We start from the raw sequence: 22,440 nt of genomic DNA on the forward strand, positions 1-22,440 counted from the left end.
GACAGCCTGTTCCCCAAAAGTGCAGCGTCATGTTCACTCACTGTCTGTTTGTTATTGGCTGTTCGAGTACATGAGAAGACACCAGACGTTCCTTTGCCCGTTTGTTATCACAACCTCCACGAAACAAATATCTCCCTGCGAGAGCTTCAGGAAGGTGTTGTGTAAATCACTCTTATTCTGAAGGATATTTTGGCAGGATCCAAAGCCTGGATGGAAATCAGTTGGAAACAGTCAGGAATTGTTTCTGTTGGCGTCTTTGCGTTAAAACTGTCATTCGCACCAGCTGGCAGACGGACCACCAACAGTAGGACTGAAGATCCCTTGGCTTTGAATGTGTGTTGAACGTGCGAAATCAATGGCCAACAGATGTACTGTCACTCAAATCCCCACTAGAACACCGTGACTCTGTCACAGTAACTCAAATAATCACATTCTGTTGGCTACGAAAGCAAAGACTTGTATAGATCACTGCGACTTGCACCATTAGTCTGCACATTAGGTACTGTACTTTCAAGAATGTGATTACTTTAATTTTTGAAGTTTTTACAGTAGTAAGTTCTTGTGTATTGTACTCCCTCACAGGCAGTGTTATTTTAGTATTATTTATATTTATTCTATTATTTTTAATATATTGTAATTTAATTTAAGTTGTAGTAAATGTGTTAAGAGGTTTTTATTTTTGTTGTTATTTTTATAAATGTTTCTGTTTGGCTTTATATATAAAATGTTCTGTTTTTGTTATTTTTTTTGTTGTTTTTTTTCTTTTAAAATAATTGTTACTGTAATACTGTTCATATACTTGTAATTTATTTTGAATTATTTATTTTAATATTTTCTTTTTTTCATTATTATATCTAGAAACATTGTTATTTTAATTTATATTTGAAAAAAAAAAACAGACATATATATAGAAATATCTAAGGAAAATCATTTTCATATGGAAGAGCAGAGCATGAACATGCAGCTAAATATTTCCTTTTGTCTTCCATGTAAAAAAAAAAAAAAAAAAAAAAAAAATGAAACAATTTATTATGAATAGTTTATTTTTATAGTTTCATTGTTATTTTATGCTTGTATGTCTGGAAACACTTAATTTAATTTATTCTAACAAAAAAAAAAAAAAGAAAAAGAAAAATATATACATATACAGAAATATATAAATACTAAATGGAAAAGAGCAGCGTGAACATGCAGCTAAATTTCTTCTTTAGTGTTCCAAATTTATTTTGAATAGTTTTATTTTTTATATTTTCAGTTTCATTTTCATTTTATATTAATATATCTAGAAACACTGTTATTTTAATTTATTCTAACGAAAAAAAGTGCAGCTAAACGTCTCCTTTTGTGCTCTACATAAAAAAAAAAAAAAAAAAAAAAAAAAAAAAAACTGAAACAGAATTTATTTTGAGTAGTTTATTTTTATATTTTCGTTTTCATTTTACATTAGTATATCCAAATACACTGTTATTTTATTCTATCAAAAAACAACAACAAAAACATTAATATATATAGAAATATAGAAATAAAAAAAAACTATAATTTTAATATAGAAAAGAGCAGCATAAAGATGCAGCTAAATATCTCCTATTGTGTTCCATGTAAAAAATAAATAATAATAATAATAATAGTAATAATAATAAATATTAGTATATTAGTATAATAATAATTAGTATATCCAGAAACAGTTATTTTATTTTATCAAAAAAAACAAACCTTAATATATATAGAAATATAGAAAAAAAAAATTTTCTATGAAAAATAAATAAATAAATAAATAAATAAATAAATAAATAAATAAATAAATAAATAAATAAATAAATAAATAAATAAATAAATAAATAAATAAATAAACAAACAAACAAACAAACAAATAGAAAAAAAAAAAACGTGCAGCTAAACGTCTCCTTTTGTGCTCCACATAAAAAAAAAAAAAAAAAACTGAAACAGCATTTATTTTGAGTAGTTTATTTTTATATTTTCATTTTTCATTTTACATTAGTATATCCAGAAACACTGTTATTATATTCTATCAAAAACAAAACAAAACAAAACAATAATATATATATATAGAAATACAGAAATTTAAAAAAAACTATAATTTTAATATGGAAAAGAGCAGCATAAAGATGCAGCTAAATATCTCCTATTGTGTACCATGTAAAAAAATTAAAATAAATAATAATAATAATAATAATAATAATAATAATAATAATAATAAACAAACAAACAAACAGAATTAATTTTTAATTGCTTATTTTTGTTTTAATTTTCATTTGATATTAGTATATTTAGAAACAGTTCTATTTTACTTTATTCTAAATAAACAAACAAACAGCAAAGTTTTTTTATGGAATGAAAATTCAGCAATACATATCCTTTTGTGTTCCGCATAAAAATAAATAAACAAATAAATAAATAAACTTGTAAACAAAATTTATTTAGAATATTTTTTAGTTTCAGTTTCAGTTTATATTAGTATATCTAGAAACACTGTTATATTACTTTATTCTGTATAAATAAATAAATGAAACACAATTTATTTTGAATTGTTTATTTTGTATATTTTCAGTTTCATTTTGATTTTACTTTAAGTTTGTCATTGTGTTTGTCATGTCCTTTAGTTGTTTTAGAACTTTTTCAATAGTTCTGTTAATTTTAATTTATGTTTTAGTAATTATTTTAGTTTAGTTTAGTTTAGTTTTTTTTTTTTGTAATGCACTTATTTTTATTACTTTTTATTTTATTTTTTAGTTGTAGTAATTTTAGTACTTTTTTTTTCAATTTTCAAGTTTTTTATTATAAGATTTTGAATTTTTCTATTTTCTTTCAGCTTTATTTTAATCAATTAAAATAATTTATGATCATTTCACTTTAACAACAGCTCACAACAGACTTTCAGTTTCATTTTAGTACTTAGTCAAATATATTCAGGTCAAAAAGAAAAACCTGCTTGTTTTTTTTCCTTACGGAGTTATGTAGTCGTGTATGGAGTTATGCAAATTATGCAAATCACGTAAAATACCAGACTTAAAGCCACTAAAATAATGTGTGTTTACTACAGGAAAGCCGACATGTCGCTGTGCTCTGGGTTTCACGGGTCCTCTGTGTGAGAAGCGTGTTTGTGACGGTTACTGTCTGAACGGAGGCACGTGTGACATGACCCTCGGGAACCAACCCGTGTGCCACTGTCTGGCAGAATACACTGGAGAACGCTGTCTACACCGTAAGTACACGATCAAACTTTTTTTGCATTCATTAGCTCAATCGAGTGCACTATTCAAGCAGCACTCCAGGCATCACAGACCTGCTCATTAGTCTGATTATGCAGAGATTCACACTGTTCTCATGTCAAACTTTGTGAGAAGCACTATTTTGATGCTTAAGCACTTGAAATGTGTCAAAACAGTTCAGTTGCTGTAAAGAAGAGGTATAATATGATGCGGTTAGCGTATATTGCTTTGGATTAGTTGTAATATTCATCTCTCTTTCTATGTGATGGCAGATATTTGTCACCATTATTGTGTGAACTCCAAAGGCTGCACACTGTCCGGCTCGGGACACGTGGAGTGTGTGTGTCCCACCCGCTACGAGGGGCCGAAATGTGAGACGGACCGATGTCTGCGCTGCCGAGGGGCCCCGTGCATCGTGGATGAAGAGACCGGAGACGTCGCCTGCAAGTGTGTATTTAGTAAAAGGACATGTTATACAAAATTATCTTAATGTAAATATAAAATAAGTGTAAAAATAAAATATAAAAGTTATATAATTATATAATATAATAGTACAATATCCTACACACACACACATGCATATATATATATATATATATATGTATATTATGTTTGTGTATCATTACATGATATTATAATTATACAATGTAATAATTTAATTTAATTATTTAATTTAATACTATACTATACTATATTGTTTAATCACACAATTTATTACTTTTAGTAATTTCTAATTACAAGTATAAATAATATTTTACAAATATTATAGAATTTTATGTATTGTAAAAGTGTATGTGTAAAAATTAAATATACAGTTGTTTATTATATAATATAATTTTATTTTTGCATTTTAGCTTAAGTCTTGTTGTTGTTTTGTAATGCACTTTTGTCATTACTTATTGTTTTATTTTTAGTTGTAGTAGTTTTAGTAGGCTATTTATTGAAAGTTTTTATAAGATTTTCAACTTATATTTAATCAATTTATATTGATTTCTTTCAGCTGTATTTTAATGAAAACTACTTATAATTATAATTATTATTAATTATTATTAATTTGGCTTGACATTAAATATTAATATATATTTTTTAATAAATTATATATATATATATATATATATAGTATTACAAATATTATTTATTGTAATTATTATATTACTTATTTAAACTAAATATTTGTGTGTACATATATCATATAATGATAAAATTATATTTATGTATCATTACATTATACTACAATTATGTATTTTAATATAATATCATATCATATCATTTAATCATACAATTTCATCATTGTAGTAATTACTAATTAATTTCAAAATCAATAATTTTATGTATTTAAACATAATGTTCTTTGTTTATTTATTTAAATAAAAATGTATTTATTTAGATTAAAATATTTTACTCTACAAAAATCATATATGTATTATTATATAATTATTTTTAGGTTTCATTGCATGTATTATAATTATATATTTTAATAATATAATATAATAATTTAGTTTAATATAATATTATTTAATAAATGATATAATTTAATAATTTGAATAATTACCAATTAATTTTTACAAAGCTAAATATTGTACAAATATTCTATAATTCTATATATCGTTAAAAGTCCAAATATAAAAAAAAATAATGTATAAATAATAGAACAGAATAGAATAAAACAGAATAGAATAGAATAGCAGTACAAATATCCTACACATTACACGAAAAACTAAATGCACTGTGTTAAATAAAACAAATTGTCTTAAAATATATTAATGATTTATTATTTACTTTGACATAAAATATTTTAGTGTATAAATATAATTTATGTATTACAATAACATTATATTCAGGTATCATTACAATCATTTTATAATAATGTTATATAATATCATTTAATTAAATTAATTTAATAAATTATATAATTTAATTGTTTCAATAAGTATCAGTTCATTTTTACAAATATAAATAATATTGTACAAATATTCTAAAATTTTATATAATGTGTTAAATGTGTAAATGTAAAAATAAAATGCAATGTTACACACACACACACATATATATATATACATATATATATATACACACACACAACTATCATCTTTCTATGTGTGCATGTGTGTTTAACAATATAATATATTTCACAGTACATTTAAGAATATTTTAAAATGTTTTTGGAGAGCATGTACAGTAGTCAACATTTGAAGTTGGTCAAAACCTTTCATCAAAGTTGTCCTAAAAGCAAAACAATACTCGTTCTTGTCTTAGGACAACTTTGATTAACTTTTTTCGATCCACTTAAAATGTTGACTACTATATACTCAAACACTTTTCTGAACAATTCATATTCTTTGATGATATAATGACTCAGTATTGAAATGAAACAACAAAATTTGTACTGAATTTAATCCGTGCTGTGGTTCCCGTGTGTTCGCAGCTGTACGAACGGCAGAATCGCAGCCAGCTGTCAGCTGTGTGACGGATACTGTTATAACGGCGGAACCTGCCACCTCGACTCTGAGACGGGCCTGCCGTTCTGTCAGTGAGTAATTTCTTAATAGCTTTCTACAGCAACAAATTGCCTGCCGTTATTTAGATTCATTCATTTTAAATTGCTCCCTCCGGCAAGCACTTTAATAGGATTTTTTTCTGCTCGTCTGACTTGGGAGGATGAATGTTTTGTAAAGGTGAACAGGAGAGCGGGAGTATTACAGCAGAAGAGTGAATTATCATAGCAGGGGTCCATAAGCTGCCACTTATATCGACCTCTATATTTGTATGTTAGAGAGAGGCAGAGAAACCAAGAGAGACGTCAGCAGATAGAAACGCAGATGAAAACTGAAGAAGAACAAGTGATTCTGCTTTCCAATTCATTCCTGCTATTAAAGAGACAGTTCTAGAGAGAAAAAGACTATAAAAGTGACGAAAAATAAAAAGGGATTCTATTTTCCAGTAGATCAATGCTTTAAAAGCCCTTAAAGCGACAGTACACTCAAAAATTAAAATATCGTTTCATCCCAGTTTCATTACATAACTTTCTTTCTTCTTCAGAACACACGAAAAAGAAATTCTTTAGAAGAACTCAAGTCATTATTTTCTGGGAAATTACAATAAACAGGAAGTGAAGCTTTAAAGCTTCAATAAAGGATGCAGATGCGCGATAAAAGCATATTAAAATGGTTCATAAAACCTATTCACTATATTCTAAGACGTCTAAAGCCATACAGTAGTTTTGTGTGAGACATTTAAGTCATTAAACGCTCTGTAAAGATCAGTGAGTCACTCAGATTTGTGAATGAATCATTCAGATGGGTTTGTGAACTGAATCAAGTGATTCATTGACTAAATCTGACTTTCTGATTGACAGAATCTAAAATAATGAATCATTCATGAATCAGATTTGCTACTTTTCTCACAAACACACCAAGACGAGCTCATAAACAGCTAGCCAATCATAACAGAGCTCATTTGCATATAATTTTAAAGATACAGTAGCAAAACAGTCTGTTTCATTTAAAAGCTTAGGGAAAGGTCGGAAAATGTTCACAAAGAACTAAACCATTGTAAGTGAAATGCAAAGTATGTTATTTCTTGTGTCACCAAATTTCTAGAGAGAAAAAGACTACAAAAGTCTATATAAAAAAATCCCTTAAAGGGACAGTACACCCAAAAACGTCTAGGTTACGTACGTAACCCTCGTTCCCTGAAGAAGGGAACGGAGACGTTACATATGGGAACTCGCTTGAGAGTCCAATCATCTCCAAGCCTTATTCAAAAGGCCAATGAACATTCATGAACATTGGCGAGTGGTATTTGCATGCCGAGCCACTCCCCCGTATACACGGGTATATAAGAAGGCGGCGTGCAACCACTCATTCAGGCTTTTGCTGAGGAGCCGAGCTGCAGCCCGGCGTCAGCGCGACGTCAGGTCGTGGCAGGGGATGTAACGTCTCCGTTCCCTCCTTCAGGGAACGAGGGTTACGTACGTAACCTAGACGTTCCCCTTCAGTCGTTTCACTACGACGTTACATATGGGAACAGACCCATGGAACAGGCCACGAACCAGACGTTGCGTTACGCAACACACCGCGTGCCGACAGGCGGACGTGTCAGCAGACGGATATGAGCGTAACCTTCCCAACGCCCTGGGGGCCAATAGGGGGCCCCACAGGGATGCCAGTTGTACTGAAGCAGGAGTTGGGGGGGCGGAGCACATGAAATCTCTACATGTGGAACACAAGAAATTCAATATATCCATAGATTTTAGGGATATATGAGGGAAACATCGGCCTTCTGGCTGACCGTGGAAAAATACTGAAACATGTTGCCACAACCTGCTGGGCGAAGGAGACCCAACCGGAGCACAGACAAGCACTACTCCGCACTAGGCCTGACTGCGGGGCATGGAGGACCCAGGTTCGCCGGAGGGAACAACTGAGGGAAATAGCGCACGGATCCATTAGGAATGGCGCAGCAAGCCGACACCAGCCGGACTCCCCGCTCGCCTGTGATGTCTATGTTAAGACACGGGAGGATACGGCCTCTACGCGAAGGTTGTAGAACCTGGCGAAGGTATTAGGTGTCGCCCAACCCGCAGCTCTACAGATATCTGCTAGAGAGGCGCCATGAGCCAACGCATAGGATGAGGCAACACTCCATGTGGAGTGGGCACGAAGACCTAAGGGGCATGGCTCTCCCTGGTTTTGGTACGACAGGGAGATGGCATCTACCACCCAATGGGCCAACCTCTGTTTGGAGACAGCATTCCCTTTCTGCTGACCTCCAAAGCAGACGAAGAGCTGCTCGGTGCGTCTGAAGTGCCGAGTACGGTCCACGTATATACGCAGAGCGCGAACTGGACACAGCATCGCAGAGGCTGGGTCTGCCTCCTCCAGGGGCAGAGCTTGCAGGTTCACCACCTGATCGCGGAAAGGCGTGGTGGGAACCTTGGGCACATAACCAGGCCGGGGTCTCAGGATGACGTGAGAATCGCCGGGCCCGAATTCTAGGCACGCTTCGTCGACAGAGAAAGCTTGTAGGTCCCCTACCCTCTTGATGGAGGCCAGTGCGGTCAGGAGCGCTGTCTTAAGCGACAGATATTTTAGCTCAACTGACGCAAGTGGCTCAAATGGGGCCTCCCGCAGGCCCTGGAGGGCGACGGAGAGGTCCCAAGAGGGTATGGGGTGCGGCCTGGGGGGGATTAACCCTTCTTGCACCCCTCAGGAACCTCACGATGAGTTGGTGCTTACCTAGGGATGTTCCATCCACTGCATCGTGGTACGCTGCAATGGCAGCAACGTACACTTTGAGAGTTGAAGGGGACAGCCTGCGCTCCAAGGCTGTTGGGAGCCTCGTTGAGGGAGTAGAACCGCTGGCAGTGGGAGGATTCGGGGGAAGCAAACAGATCTATCTGGGCCTCCCCCGAAATGGCTCCAAATTAGTTGGACTGTCTCGGGGTGGAGTCGCCATTCTCCAGGATGGGTGGACTGCCGTGAGAGCTGGTCGGCTGCACGGTTGAGTTCTCCTGGAATGTGAACGGCGCGTGGCGATTTCAGCCACGTTTGACTCCATAGGAGCAGATGGCGGGCGAGTTGTGACATGCGACGGGAGCGTAGACCACCCTGACGGTTGATGTAGGCTACAGTCGCTGTGCTGTCGGTACGAACAAGCACGTGCTTGTGACGCAACGTCGGTCGGAAGCGACGAAGGGCCAGAAGCACAGCCAACACCTCTAGGCAATTGATATGCCATTGCAGTCGAGGTCCTGTCCAGGAGCCCAATGCTGCTTGCCCGTTGCATACAGCACCCCAACCCGTGGAAGAGGCATCCATGTATACCACAAGATGCCTGGAGACTTGTCCCAGGGGGACTCCGGCCTGAAGGAAGGCCGGGTCTGACCACGGGCTGAACAGGCGGCGACACTGCGGGGAAACGCCAATCCGGAGTGTGCCACGGTGCCATGCCCATCTCGGGACTCGATCGTGTAACCAGCGCTGAAGCGGTCTCATATGAAGCAGGCCGAGCGGAGTCACTGCGGCTGCGGCTGCCATATGCCCCAGGAGCCTCTGAAATGTTTTGAGAGGGACCGCTGTTTTGTGTCTGAATGACTCCAGACACTTCAGCACTGACTGCGCGCGCTCGTTGGTGAGGCGGGCTGTCATACTGACCGAGTCCAGCTCCACACCGAGAAAAGAGATCCTCTGCACTGGGGAGAGTTTGCTCTTCTCTCGGTTGACCTGAAGGCCCAGATGGCTGAGGTGCCGGAGCACCAAGTCCCTCTGTTCGCACAACAGATCTCGCGAGTGAGCTATGAGAAGCCAGTCGTCGAGATAGTTGAGGATGCGAATGCCCGTCTGCCAAGGAGGGGACAGGGCAGCCTCCGCGACTTTCGTAAAGACGCGGGGAGAGAGGGAGAGGCCAAATGGAAGCACTTTGTACTGATACGCTCGACCCTCGAAAGCAAACCGTAGGAAGGGTCTGTGTCGAGGCAGGATCGAGACGTGAAAGTACGCGTCCTTCAGGTCGATGGCTGCGAACCAATCCTGGGGACGAATGCATGTTAGCATGCGCTTCGTCGTGAGCATCTTGAACGGCAGCCTGAGAAGGGACCGATTCAGGGCTCGAAGATCCAGGATGGGTCTTAACCCACCGCTCTTTTTGGGCACGATGAAGTAAGGACTGTAAAACCCTGACTTCATCTCGGCTGGAGGGACAGGCTCGATTGCGTCCTTCAAGGGAACGCGCCGTCACCTTCGTAGCCCAGAGGGCAAAGTCGGTGGCGGCGCGGAGCTCCTCCATTGCACCCTGGTCAGAACCCCTCTTGTGCAGGTGTTTCAACACCTTGGCCTGGTACACCTGTAAGGTGGCCATAGCGTGCAAGGCGGTGGCAGCCTGTCCAGCGGCGTGGTAAGTCCGGCCCGCGAGAGCGGACGAGAACTCACACGCCCTGGAGGGGAGATGGGGCCGATCCCGCCAGGTGGCAACGCCAGGCGGGCATAGATGCACCGCGACAGCGCGCTCGACCTGAGGGACCGCCCCATAACCCCGGGCTGCACCGCCGTCGAGAGAGGCGAGGGGAGAGGAGCTGGGACGTGGACGAGAAGAGTGCGGGGCTCGCCAAGTCCTCACCAGCTCCTCATGCACCTCCGGGAAGAAAGGCACTGGGGGGAGAGCGCGGCGGTCCCAGAAACCAATCATCCAGCCTAGAGGGATCGGCCGGAGGTGTTTTGGGCACGTCCAGACCGATCTCCTTGGCGGCTCGGAGGAGCATAGCCGACAGTTCAGCATCTGTCTCAGACGGGGCGGCAACCGCAGAGGGGTACCGACCCGCTGAGTCGTCAGCCTCATCGTCAGACTCTCCCTCTGATGCTGCAGCAGACATCTCGACCTCCTGGGGAGCGCAGCAAAAGGAGATACCCAGCCCGCTGTACGGGGAGGTATACTGCTCTGGCAGCTCAACGGGACTGCGCGGTGACGCAGAAGTCCGCAGGGCTTTGGGGCCGACGGAACATTCTGCACAGTCACCTGAATGTCCCCCAAGTGCCTCACCGCGGCAGCCGAAAAACCTTGACGGCTCAACGACTTACCGCGGGAAGACAACAAGGGGTGCCTACTCATGAATGAGCGGCAGGACTTTAACGCAGCCATGGACATACGTTCGCAATGAACGCACGTACCATCCGTGAACGCTGCCTCAGCGTGCTCTCGGCCCAGGCACGTGAGACAGCGATCATGTCCGTCCAAAGAGGCGAGGAAACTACCGCACCCGGAAGCGCACGGCCGGAGAGACATACGGGGAAGATGTCCTCGACAGCCGCGAGAAATTCACTCTTTTGAAATCCCGGTCCGCCCAGGGAGAAACCGCGGGGTCAGACGGGGCGCTCGCTGGAGTGCGGGAGGCGTTAATGCCGTGAAAACGGCAGCCCGCAGGATTAGGCTGGCGGCTGCCGAACGCTCTTTTAGATGAAGCTCTTTTAGTAGCTCGGCAGCATGCCAGCAGAGAGAGTGTGAACTCAGAAACTCTTTTTTTTTTTTTTTTTTTTTTTTAAATGGCTCAGAAGACGAGGCTCCAAAAGCAAAAGTCTGAATGAGTGGTTGCACGCCGCCTTCTTATATACCCGTGTATACGGGGGAGTGGCTCGGCATGCAAATACCACTCGCCAATGTTCATGAATGTTCATTGGCCTTTTGAATAAGGCTTGGAGATGATTGGACTCTCAAGCGAGTTCCCATATGTAACGTTGTAGTGAAACGACTGAAGGGGAACTAAAATATCATTTCATCCCATTCTCATTCCAAACCTGTATAACTTACGTTCTTCTTCAGAATACACGAAAAAAGAAATCCTTTAGAAAAAAATCAACTCACTGTTTTTTGGGAAATTACATTGAACAGGAAATGAAGCTTTGAAGCTTCAATAAAGGATTCAGATGTGCAATAAAAGCATGTATAAAATGGTTCATAAATCCTGTTCACTATATTCTAAGATGTCTAAAGCCATACAGTAGTTTTGTGTGAGAAATTTAAGTCTGTAAAGATTTGTAAATATCAGTGAATCACCTGGATTTGTGAATGAATCATTCAGATGGGTTTGTGAACTGAATCAAGTGATTCATTGATTAAATCTGACTTTCTGATTGACAGAATCTAAAAGAACGATTTATTCATGAATCAGATTTGCTACTTTTCTCACAAATACACCAAGACGAGCCCATAAACAGCTAGCCAATCATAACAGAGCTCATTTACATATAATTTTAAAGATACAGTAGCAAAACAGTGTTTTATTTAAAAGCTTAGAGAAAGGTTGGAAAACATTCACAAAGAACTAAACCATTGTAAGTGAAATGCAAAGTATGTTATTTCTTGTGTCACCAAATTTCTAGAGAGAAAAAGACTACAAAAGTATATTAATAAAAAAAAAAAAAATCCCTTAAAGGGACAGTACACTCAAAAATTAAAATATCATTTCATCTCAATTTCATTCCACCTTGTATAACTTATTTTCTTCTTCAGAATACACGAAAAAAGAAATCCTTTAGAAGAAATTTTGTCACTGTTTTCTGGGAAATTACAATGAACAGGAAGGTGAAGCATTGAAGCTTCAATAAAGGATGTAGATGGGCAATAAAAGTATATAAAAATCATTCATAAAACCTATTCACTATATTCTAAGACGTCTAAAGCCATACAGTAGTTTTGTGTGAGAAATTGAAGTCATTAAACGCTCTGTAAAGATCAGTGAGTCACCCAGATTTGTGAACGAATCATTCTGATGGATTTGCAAACTGAATCAGGTGATTCATTGATTACACCTGACTTTCTGATTGACAGAATCTAAAAGAATGATTCATTCATGAATCAGATTTGCTACTTTTCTTACAAACACACCAAGAGGAGCTCATAAACAGTTATCCAATCAGAGCAGAGCTCATTTTCATTAAATTTTAAAGATACAGTAGCAAAGCAGTCTGTTTCATTTAAAAGCTCAGAGAAAAGTTGGAAAATGATCACAAAGAGCTAAACCATTGTAAATGGAATGCTAAGTATTTCTTTTGTCACCAAATTTCTAGAGAGAAAAGACTGTAAAGTATATCTAAATCTCATTGCAAACTTGCATGACTTCCTTTCTTCTGCAGAACACACACACACACACACAAAAACTTAATGAGAAATTTAATTATTTTACAGAAAATTACAATGAACAAGAAGTGAAGCTTTCTAATTTAAATTAAGGATGCAGACGTGCCGTTAAACTGTCATAAAAATGGTTCTTAAAACGTATTTGCTATATTTTAAATGTCTAAATAGAGAAGAAAAAAAAAACTATAAAAATGAAAAAGAAAAAATCCCTTAAAGGGACGGTACACCCCAAAAATGTAATTCTCATTTAATCTGAATCTAATTGTTCATCTTTTTGACTTCTGTTCTTCTGCAGAATGCTTGGGAAAAAAAAGTCTTAAGGACAAATTAAATGACTATTTTTCAGGAAATTACAATGAACAAGAAGTGAAGATTTGAAGCTTCATTAAAGGATGCATACACGCAATAAAAGTATTGTAAAAATGGTTCATGAAACGTGTTCACTATATTAAGACGTTCAAAGTTGTACAATAGTTTTGAGTGAGAAATTTAAGTCATTAACTGTTCTGTAAAGATCAGTGAGTCACTCCGACCTGAATGAATTTTAAAGACACAAAGTTTCATTTAAATTCAGAGAAAGTTTGGAAAATGGTCATAAAGAGCTAAATTACAACATTTTTGGTGCAAGAAACATTGACATTATAAATGCAATGCTAAGCATGTTCTAGTGCCACCAAATTTCTAGAGAAAAGAATTACAAAAGTGAAGAAAATAAAAATGGTTAACTTTCCAGTTCATTCATATATATATATATATATATATATATATATATATACATGTGTATATATATACATGTGTATATATATATATATGTATATATATATATATATATATATATATATATATATATATATATATATACATATATATATATATATATATATATATATGTATATATATATATATATATATATATATATACATATATGTATATATACATATATATATATATATATATATATATATATATATATATATATATATATATATATATATATGTATATATACATATATATATGTATATATACATATATATATGTATATATACATATATATATATATATACACATGTATATATATATATATATATATATATATATATACACACATATATATATATATATATATATATGTATATATACATATATATATATATATATATATATATATATATATATATATATATGTATATATATATATATATATATATATATATATATATATATATATATATATATATATATATGTATATATATATATATATATATATATATATAATCCCTTAAAGGGACAGTACACAAAAAAAAAATGAAATCTCATTTTATCCAAATCTCATTACAAGCATATATGACTTTCTTTCTTCTGCAGAACACGTGGGAAATAAAAAATAAAAAATTCTTACAGAGAAATTAAGTTATTATTTTTCAGGAAAATACAATGAACAGGAAGTGAAGCTTTGTAATGAATTATAAGCTTTAAGAATTATAAGCTTTTAAGAATGCAAATGTGCCATACAACTATCGTAAAAATGATTCACACAACTTATTTGGAATATTCAAAGATGTTTGAAGTCATACAATAGTTTTGTGTGAGTAAATTAAGCCATTAATCACTATGAGTCATTCAGATTTGTGAATGAATCATTCAGATGATTCAGTTTGTGAACTAAATCAACTGATTCATTGACTAAGTCTGACTCTCTGATTGACAAGGTCTTAAAGAATGATGTATTCATGAATCAGACTTAGGTACTTTTCTCAAGAACACACCAGGGCAAACTCATAAATGGCTAGCCAATCACAACAGAGCTCATTTAAATATTATTTTAAAGACACAGTAGCAAAACAGTCTGTTTCATTAGAAAACTGAGAGAAAATTGGAAAATAGTCATAAAGAATTAAATTACAACATTTTTGGTGCAAGAAACCTTGACATTATAAATGATATGCAAAGTTTATTTAAGTAAAAAAAAAAAAAAAAAAAAAAAAAAAAAAATATATATATATATATATATATATATATATATATATCTTAAAGGGACAGTACACTCAAAAAAATTAAATCTCATTTCATCCAAATCTCATTGCAAGTCTTTATGACTTCCTTTCTTCTGGAGACACAGGAAATGCCATACAAAAGTCATAAAAACACTACTTATTTGCAATATTATAAGATGTCTGAAGCCATACAATAGTTTTGTGTGAGTAAATTAAGCCATTAAGCACTCTGAGTCATTCAGATTTGTGAATGAATCATTCAGATTGGTTTGCGAACTGAATCAAGTGATTCACTGACTAAATCTGACTTTCTGATTGACAAGATCTAAAAAAAAAAAAATGAATCATGAATAAGACTTTACTACTTTTCTCACAAACACACCTAGACGAGCTCATAAACAGTTAGCCAATCATAACAGAGCTCATTAACATATAATTTTAAAGATACAGTAGCAAAACAATCTGTTTCATTAAAAAACTTTATTGACTGAATCTGACTCTCTAAACAAATGCTTCATTAATGAATCAGACGTTGCTACTTTTCTCAAGAACACACCAGGGCGAGCTCATGAAATCTTAAAGGTACAGTAGCAAAACACCCTGTCCATTTAAATACTCAGAGAAAGGTTGGAAAATAGTCACAAAGAACTAAATTACAACATTTCTGGTGCCAGAAACCTTGACATTATAAGTTGAATGCTAAGTATATAGTCTCCAGTGTCACCAAATGGAATTGCGAATATAATAAATGCTTTTAAGCAAGTGAGAGAAACCGGCGGAGAGCGAAACCATTTTTCCGCTAATAGCAGAACACTCATTTCAATCCTTTTTGCATGAAATAATAGAGTTTTTTCTCCTCTGAAAGTAAAAAAAAGATATCCGTAAGTGAAGAAAGAAATTGATAGATGGACGGGGTAAGAAAGCGGCAAAGCTGTTGAGCCATTGTACGGCTGCTGAATGCGCCAGTGGATGTACTCCATCTTTCAGCTGAAATGATTTGAGTTTTGTCTGGCTGCCGTGAATCCCTCAGCGATGGAGCTTTTACTTCCCTCTTCAACACACAATAAACCCTACCACACTAATGTATTTTTTTTTTTTTTTTTTTTTACCTGTCTCCATTTTTCTTGTTTGCCAAAGGCGTTTTATCTGGAGGGACAGGAGATGGTGCTCCCTCAAAAACATTTGGAGGAAAAAATAAGATTGTAAATCATTACTTTTTCCTGAAGCAGATCAGCCTGAATGGATCAAACTAGTGAAAATGAATGGAATGGCAAACATCAGCCCTTCCAGGAAGAATAAGTATTCATAAAAGTATGAATCACCCTCTTAATGTCAGACCAAGCGAAGTCAGAAGTCTCTCAAAGTCTCTTCCTTTGCGTGTTCTGGAAGAAAATCTCTCTGAAGATGAAAACAAATCCTTTGTTGGCTTTAACCATGACACCTGGTCTTCGTTTCCACTTCTTTTTCCCATTTCTCGTTGTCATTGATGCTCTGATAAAGCTATTGTGCCCTTCAGGGCTGAATCAATTTGCATTCAGATGATTCAATCTTGTGTTTTTCTTTGGTCACTGAAGGTGAAGGGTTGGTAATGGCCAGACGTTCAGAGATTACCTGGAAAAATGAGTGTGTCCTGCTTATATAGACCTGCTTGATTTCAAATCACCTCATCAAAGATTTTTTTTTTTTTTTGGGTCTTTTGTTTGTCTGTCCTCTATTTCATTATCTTTGTCGAGCACTGTTCCATTAGAGTTTGCTTTAGTGGGTTTTAGTAGATGAAGGCGGCTTTAAGTCTCTGGAGATATTCAGTGAATAAAGTGTCGAGCAAGTTTGTGGTTTACATGGCTCGAGAAGTATTCTTTCATTTTAGTCACATCATTTGTAGATGACATGCTTTAAACCAGCAGATTTGCTTTGTGTTGTGTGCAAATCTATCTATCTATCTATCTATCTATCTATCTATCTATCTATCTATCTATCCATCTATCTATCTATCTATCCTGTTATTATAAATTTTATTCACTACAGTTATTCATTTATTTTATTATGATGTATTATATATTATATAAATAATATATTATATATTTGTGATATATTAATGAACATTTATTTTGGAATGTATTGCAAATTATTATTATTATTAGTATTAGTAGTAGTATTGTACGAAGTACTTGGATTTTTTATTTTTCATTGTTGATATTTATTTATTTATTTGAGAAATTATTTTGTTAAATGCTAATAATAATAATAATAATAATAACACTAACAACAATACTACTACTACTGATAATAATAATAATCATTTAATACTATTATTTTTAATAATATAAATACATTTAATAATTATATTTAATAATAACAATAATAATAATAATTTTATAAAATTATTTTTAATAATATAAATGATTTGTAATAATATATAATAATAACAATATTATTATTATTATTATTATGTACCAACTACTAAAAATGAATTATTTTAAGCCAAATATTGAGATTATTTATTTATATATTTATTTATGCATTTCCTATGTATTACGAAAATAAGAATGAGATTTTTTGGCATTAATATAATGAAAGAGATTATTTTATTTTGCTTTATACTATACTTTATTATTAAAAATGAATGTGTTTTTGTGTTAATGTAAGAAGAATATTTGTATTTAATATTTCTTTTTTATTACATTTTTGCATTAATGAGATTTTTTTGTAATGTAGTTCAAGTAATAATAATAATAATAATAATAATAATTATTATTATTATTATTATTATTATTATTTTGTACCAAGTACCGAGAATTAAATCATTTTTCCCCATTGGGTTTATTTATTTATTTATTGTGCATTATGACAATAAGAATGACATTTGTTGTATTAATATAATGAAAAAAGATCGTTTTATTTTGTATTACACTTATGAAAATTTAATTATTCTATGTTAATGTAAGAAGAATATATATTTTTTTAATCATTTATATATTTAACTTTATAGTTCTGAGAATGAGTTTTTTGTATTATTATTATTATTTTATTTAATTACTGAGATTAGTTTTTTATTGTGACATTTATTTATTTAAAATTTAGTTTTATGGTAATTAAAATGAAAGTATTTTTGTAGTAGTATAATTACAATTTATGTATTTTTTATTTATTTTGCATTATGGCCATGAAAAGTATTTTCTATAATAGTATTTTTTTATATAATAGTGTGAAATAGATTTATTTATTTATTGTTTGTTTGTTTGTACGTACAAAGAATGTGATTTGTTTATTTATTTTGCATTATGGTCATGACAATGAGATGATTATACTTTTTGCATTATGATAATGAGAATAAGATTTATTTTGCATTATGTTAATAAGAGTGAGTTTGTTTTTATTTATTTAACATTTTTGTATTGCAGTTATTGTCATGAAAATAATGTCACAAAACAAAATACCGAGATATTTTTGCTTTACGCAGAATTCATATATATGAATTATTACACAATGTTCTTGACCAGTTAATGAAATTCACCCTAATGTTTGTGAAAAGGCTGAACAGTATAATTTTAACATTCACTTCACCCAGTCTTATAGAGAAGTGTATGATAGCCTACAGGTGTTTGAGTGTGAGTGTGTGTATTTCAGACCTTTTTTTCTGTTGTGTTGTCCTCACGTCTCTCCTCTGGTCTCGTTGCGTTCTCCTCAGTTGCCCGTCTGAGTTTAAAAGCCCGAGGTGTGACGAGAGAGCTAACCCGTGCGATCACTACTGTCAGAACCAGGGCGTTTGTTCCCTCACCGCCTATAACAAACCTCGCTGCAAGTAGGTCTTCCTGGTTCATTCAGTTTCCAAAACATTCCAGAACATTCCCACAATCCCATCCGCCACGGTCAGCATGCGTCTGGCCTGTTCGTGGAATGAACACGCACAAACATCGCAAAACCAACTCGCACAGCTTCCAAGAGCACGTTTCACATTTCGCATTGCACTCCGCTTTTCTCCGCACCATGCTGTAGGTGTGCGTGAGTGTTTGTTTCATTTGTGTGTTTGCCATAACTGGGATTTTTGAATATGTATTAGTGGTTATAGTTCTGCAAATGCTGAGGACAAAGTGTATTTGACTGCTGTTCTATTATCCATTATTTATTTATGATGTTCTTTTGTTGCAATATTCGTAATGAAGTATTTAGCTTTATCTAGCTGTATTTTAACAAATGATATGTTCTCACCACGGTGTGTTTCTTCTGGATGTTCTTGTAAAGTTCTTCAGACAGCAGTGCATCCATAGACATCCTCCTGCAGGAAACAGAATCCCTGTCCACAGGAAGTTTGATTTAAACGTTGTTTTTGACTAGTTTCATTCACGCCACCATCTCTCATAAGCGCATAATCTCTCACATCCGTGGATTTCTACTGTGGGCGCAGGAAGTCCCTTGTCACACACAAACACACACTTTGCATGTGTCTCAAGTAAGAATAATGCATCCCTTGGGCTGGATTTTACACCTCCTCCTGTGATTGATACTGCGTTTATCATTAAAATTTCTTGTCATGCTTGTCAAAAGCAAACTCAATATAACAAATGTTACCATAATAATGAATAAAGGAAACACAGAGTGAAAAACCTAACTGAACTGATAGCACGCATACGTCTGTTAAAGATCACTTGATCTGGAAAACATCTGCTGTGGACAAACATCTGACAGACATCTGTAAGATGTCAGTTTTACATACATTCTAAATCATCTAACAGACGTCTGTTTGACATCTGATAGGAAACGTCCTATAGACGTATTGCACATTAGCATACTCTCTAAAAAAAAAAAATACATCTTCCAGATGTAAATGCAGACATCAAAAAGAAATCTCTGTGTTGTATGTGTGCTATCAGGGTGTTGATGTAAATATGGTAAATTAAAACTGTTATTTTTTATTAATCTAATCCCTAATAGCACACACACATTTGGGATTTACAACTAGAAAACATTTTTTTAAGAAGTTTGCTCATCTGCAATACGTCTATAGGATGTTTCCTATCAGATGTCAAATAGACGCCTGTTAGATGTCTTTAAGATGTTTATGATTTAGAATGTATGTCAAACTGACATCCCTGATAACACATGTCCCAGATAACACATGTACGTCTGCAAGATGTCTGTTAAAAATCGTTTGATCTGGAAAGCATCTGCGGTGTACAAACATCTGACAGACATCTGTAAGATGTCAGTTTTACATTAATTCTAAATCACAAACATCTTAAAGACATCTAATAGACGTCTATTTGACATCTGATAGGAAACATCCTATAGATGTACTGCAGATCAGCAAATACTCTTTAAAAAAAAATGTCTTCCAGATGTAAATGCAGACGTCAAATAGACGTCTCCCAGATGTGTTTTTGCTATCAGGGGTACATCTCAGAGATGTGTATTTGTTGTCTGCATTTACATTTGCAAGACGTATTTTTTAGATTGTTTGCTCATCTGCAATACGTCTATAGGACGTCAAATAGACGTCTATTAGATGTCTTTAAGATGTTTATGGTTTAGAATGCATGTAAAACTGACATCTTACAGACATCTGTCAGATGTTTGTACACAGAAGATGCTTTCCAGATCAAGTGATCTTTAACAGACATCTTGTAGACGTACGTGTGCTATCTTGGATCTTACAGATGTCTGTCAGATGTTTGTACACAGCAGATGCTTTCCAGATCAAGTGATCTTTAACAGACATCTTGTAGACGTACGTGTGCTATCTTGGATCTTACAGATGTCTGTCAGATGTTTGTACACAGCATATGCTTTCCAGATCAAGTGATCTTTAACAGATATCTTGTAGACGTACGTGTGCTATCTGGGATCATGTGATGATTTGAAGTCAATGCATTGTAAATTTCATCATCTGTGATGTTTGTTATTTCTTCTCTGTTAATAGATGCTCTGCAAACTGGTCAGGAACACAGTGCGAAAGACCTGCAGCGAAGACCAACCGGTCAGAAAACGTCAGTGGGAGTGAGTATCTCATTCACAGTTGATTCCAGTGGAGTTTTGTGCTAGCACATGTTGCTAAGCTAACAGCACAAAAGTACAAAAAAAACACACAAAAAAAATGGATGTAATGCACATAAATATTGGGTGAAATGTTTTGTTTTTGATTAGATCGTTTTCAACATTTAAGTATTTTATAGTCAAAACTTCCCTATACACCATAAAAAAAATAAAATAAAAAATAAATAAAAATAAATAAATAAATTGTTGTCAACTTAAAATAATTTGTTACCCTGCTGCCTTAAAATTTGATCTTCAGTCAACTCAAATAAGTTTAGTCAACCTGAAATGTTAAGTTGCACTAAGTGAAAAATAGATATCTGAGTTGACTAAACCAAAAATTTTGTTTGTTAAACTGGGCTTGTTACCCAGCTGCCTTAAATGTTTAAGTTAAATGAACTTAAATATCAAAGTTGTCACTTAGTACTTTTCAACTTTTCAAGTTGACTAAACTTAAAATTTTAAGGCAGCCAGGTAAATTATTTTAAGTTGATTTAACAAATTGTTTTTACAGTGTAGTCCACCATTTTGTTTGATCATTGCATTCTGGGATTGCCTTATTTAAGCAAATCAGAATTTGGCCAAAACAAGGTATCTTGAAAGTCATGTAATTCTGTAATTTGACATTAGTCGTTTAGAGGAGAAAACGCAACTACTATTCGCTTTTGTCCGAGTTTGTAGTAATGAGGTTTTTTTTCCTAAACGTCATTCAAGCAATTCCAGACAGTCCTTTTTGCAGTCAAGAGTTAACATTTTAGCCATGTTGACTAAGAGAGGTTAGCAGTTAGCGTCAGGGGTATGAAAAATTCTGGAATTCTGGAAAATTCTGGAAAATCGTAAATTGCATTTATTTTGTCTTCTGGGAACATGTATCTCCTGTAGCTTCTGAAGGGCAGTACTAAATTTAAAAATGTACACACTTTCATTTGGAGCAAACGTTTTCATCCCCCTTTGTATCGCAGCAATGTATACAAAGTATGTGCATTTCTACTCATATTTCTCTCCTTTTATGTAAATACAGTGTAATTTAAACACTGTAAAGTACATGTAATTTATTTGTTTTTTTCTTCATTATTTTTTTTTTCAGGAAGTATTGCCATAATAGTGCCTCTAGTTCTTCTTGTATGCATCATCACCGCTGTTGCAGTGGGACTCCTTATTTGCAAAAGGTGTCGAAGGTAAGTATATAAACAAATATGTAATTAGCTATATTAGATGTCTTATCAGAACATTACACATTTGATTTATTGATTTTGCTGTGGAAAATCTCAGCTGTGCTTCATGCTAAATGTTCCTGTGAAATCTACAAAGATAATACATGTTTATGCCTTCACAGAGGTAAGCAGGTTCAGCGGCAGCCCATGGCCAATGGTGGCTTGAACGTGGAGATCGGGAATCCGTCTTATAACATGTACGAAGTTGACCACGACAATCACGTAGATGTAGGAAGCTTTCTTCACCCCAGCTTCACCCTTGACCCTCATAAGGTACTAAACGAGTAGGAATTGTAAGTTCTTGGCATCATTTTTTGGATTTCACGTACTACAAGTGAT

The 22,440-nt window shown here is 34.8% G+C and overlaps 1 protein-coding gene across 1 annotated transcript in view; it reads left to right on the forward strand.

Annotated features, from left to right (window-relative positions):
• lrp1ba (low density lipoprotein receptor-related protein 1Ba) overlaps positions 1-22,440 on the forward strand; it is a 387,570-nt gene that overhangs the window by 362,253 nt on the left and 2,877 nt on the right. Inside the window, exons 91-96 of the mRNA XM_051094447.1 lie at positions 3,062-3,223; positions 3,503-3,677; positions 5,656-5,760; positions 20,775-20,851; positions 21,975-22,065; positions 22,224-22,374. Coding sequence (XP_050950404.1) covers positions 3,062-3,223; positions 3,503-3,677; positions 5,656-5,760; positions 20,775-20,851; positions 21,975-22,065; positions 22,224-22,374 — 761 coding nt within the window. The remainder of the gene's footprint in view (positions 1-3,061; positions 3,224-3,502; positions 3,678-5,655; positions 5,761-20,774; positions 20,852-21,974; positions 22,066-22,223; positions 22,375-22,440) is intronic.

This window comes from Labeo rohita, chromosome 22 (assembly GCF_022985175.1).
Source record: "Labeo rohita strain BAU-BD-2019 chromosome 22, IGBB_LRoh.1.0, whole genome shotgun sequence".
Classification (NCBI taxonomy): Eukaryota; Metazoa; Chordata; class Actinopteri; order Cypriniformes; family Cyprinidae; genus Labeo; species Labeo rohita.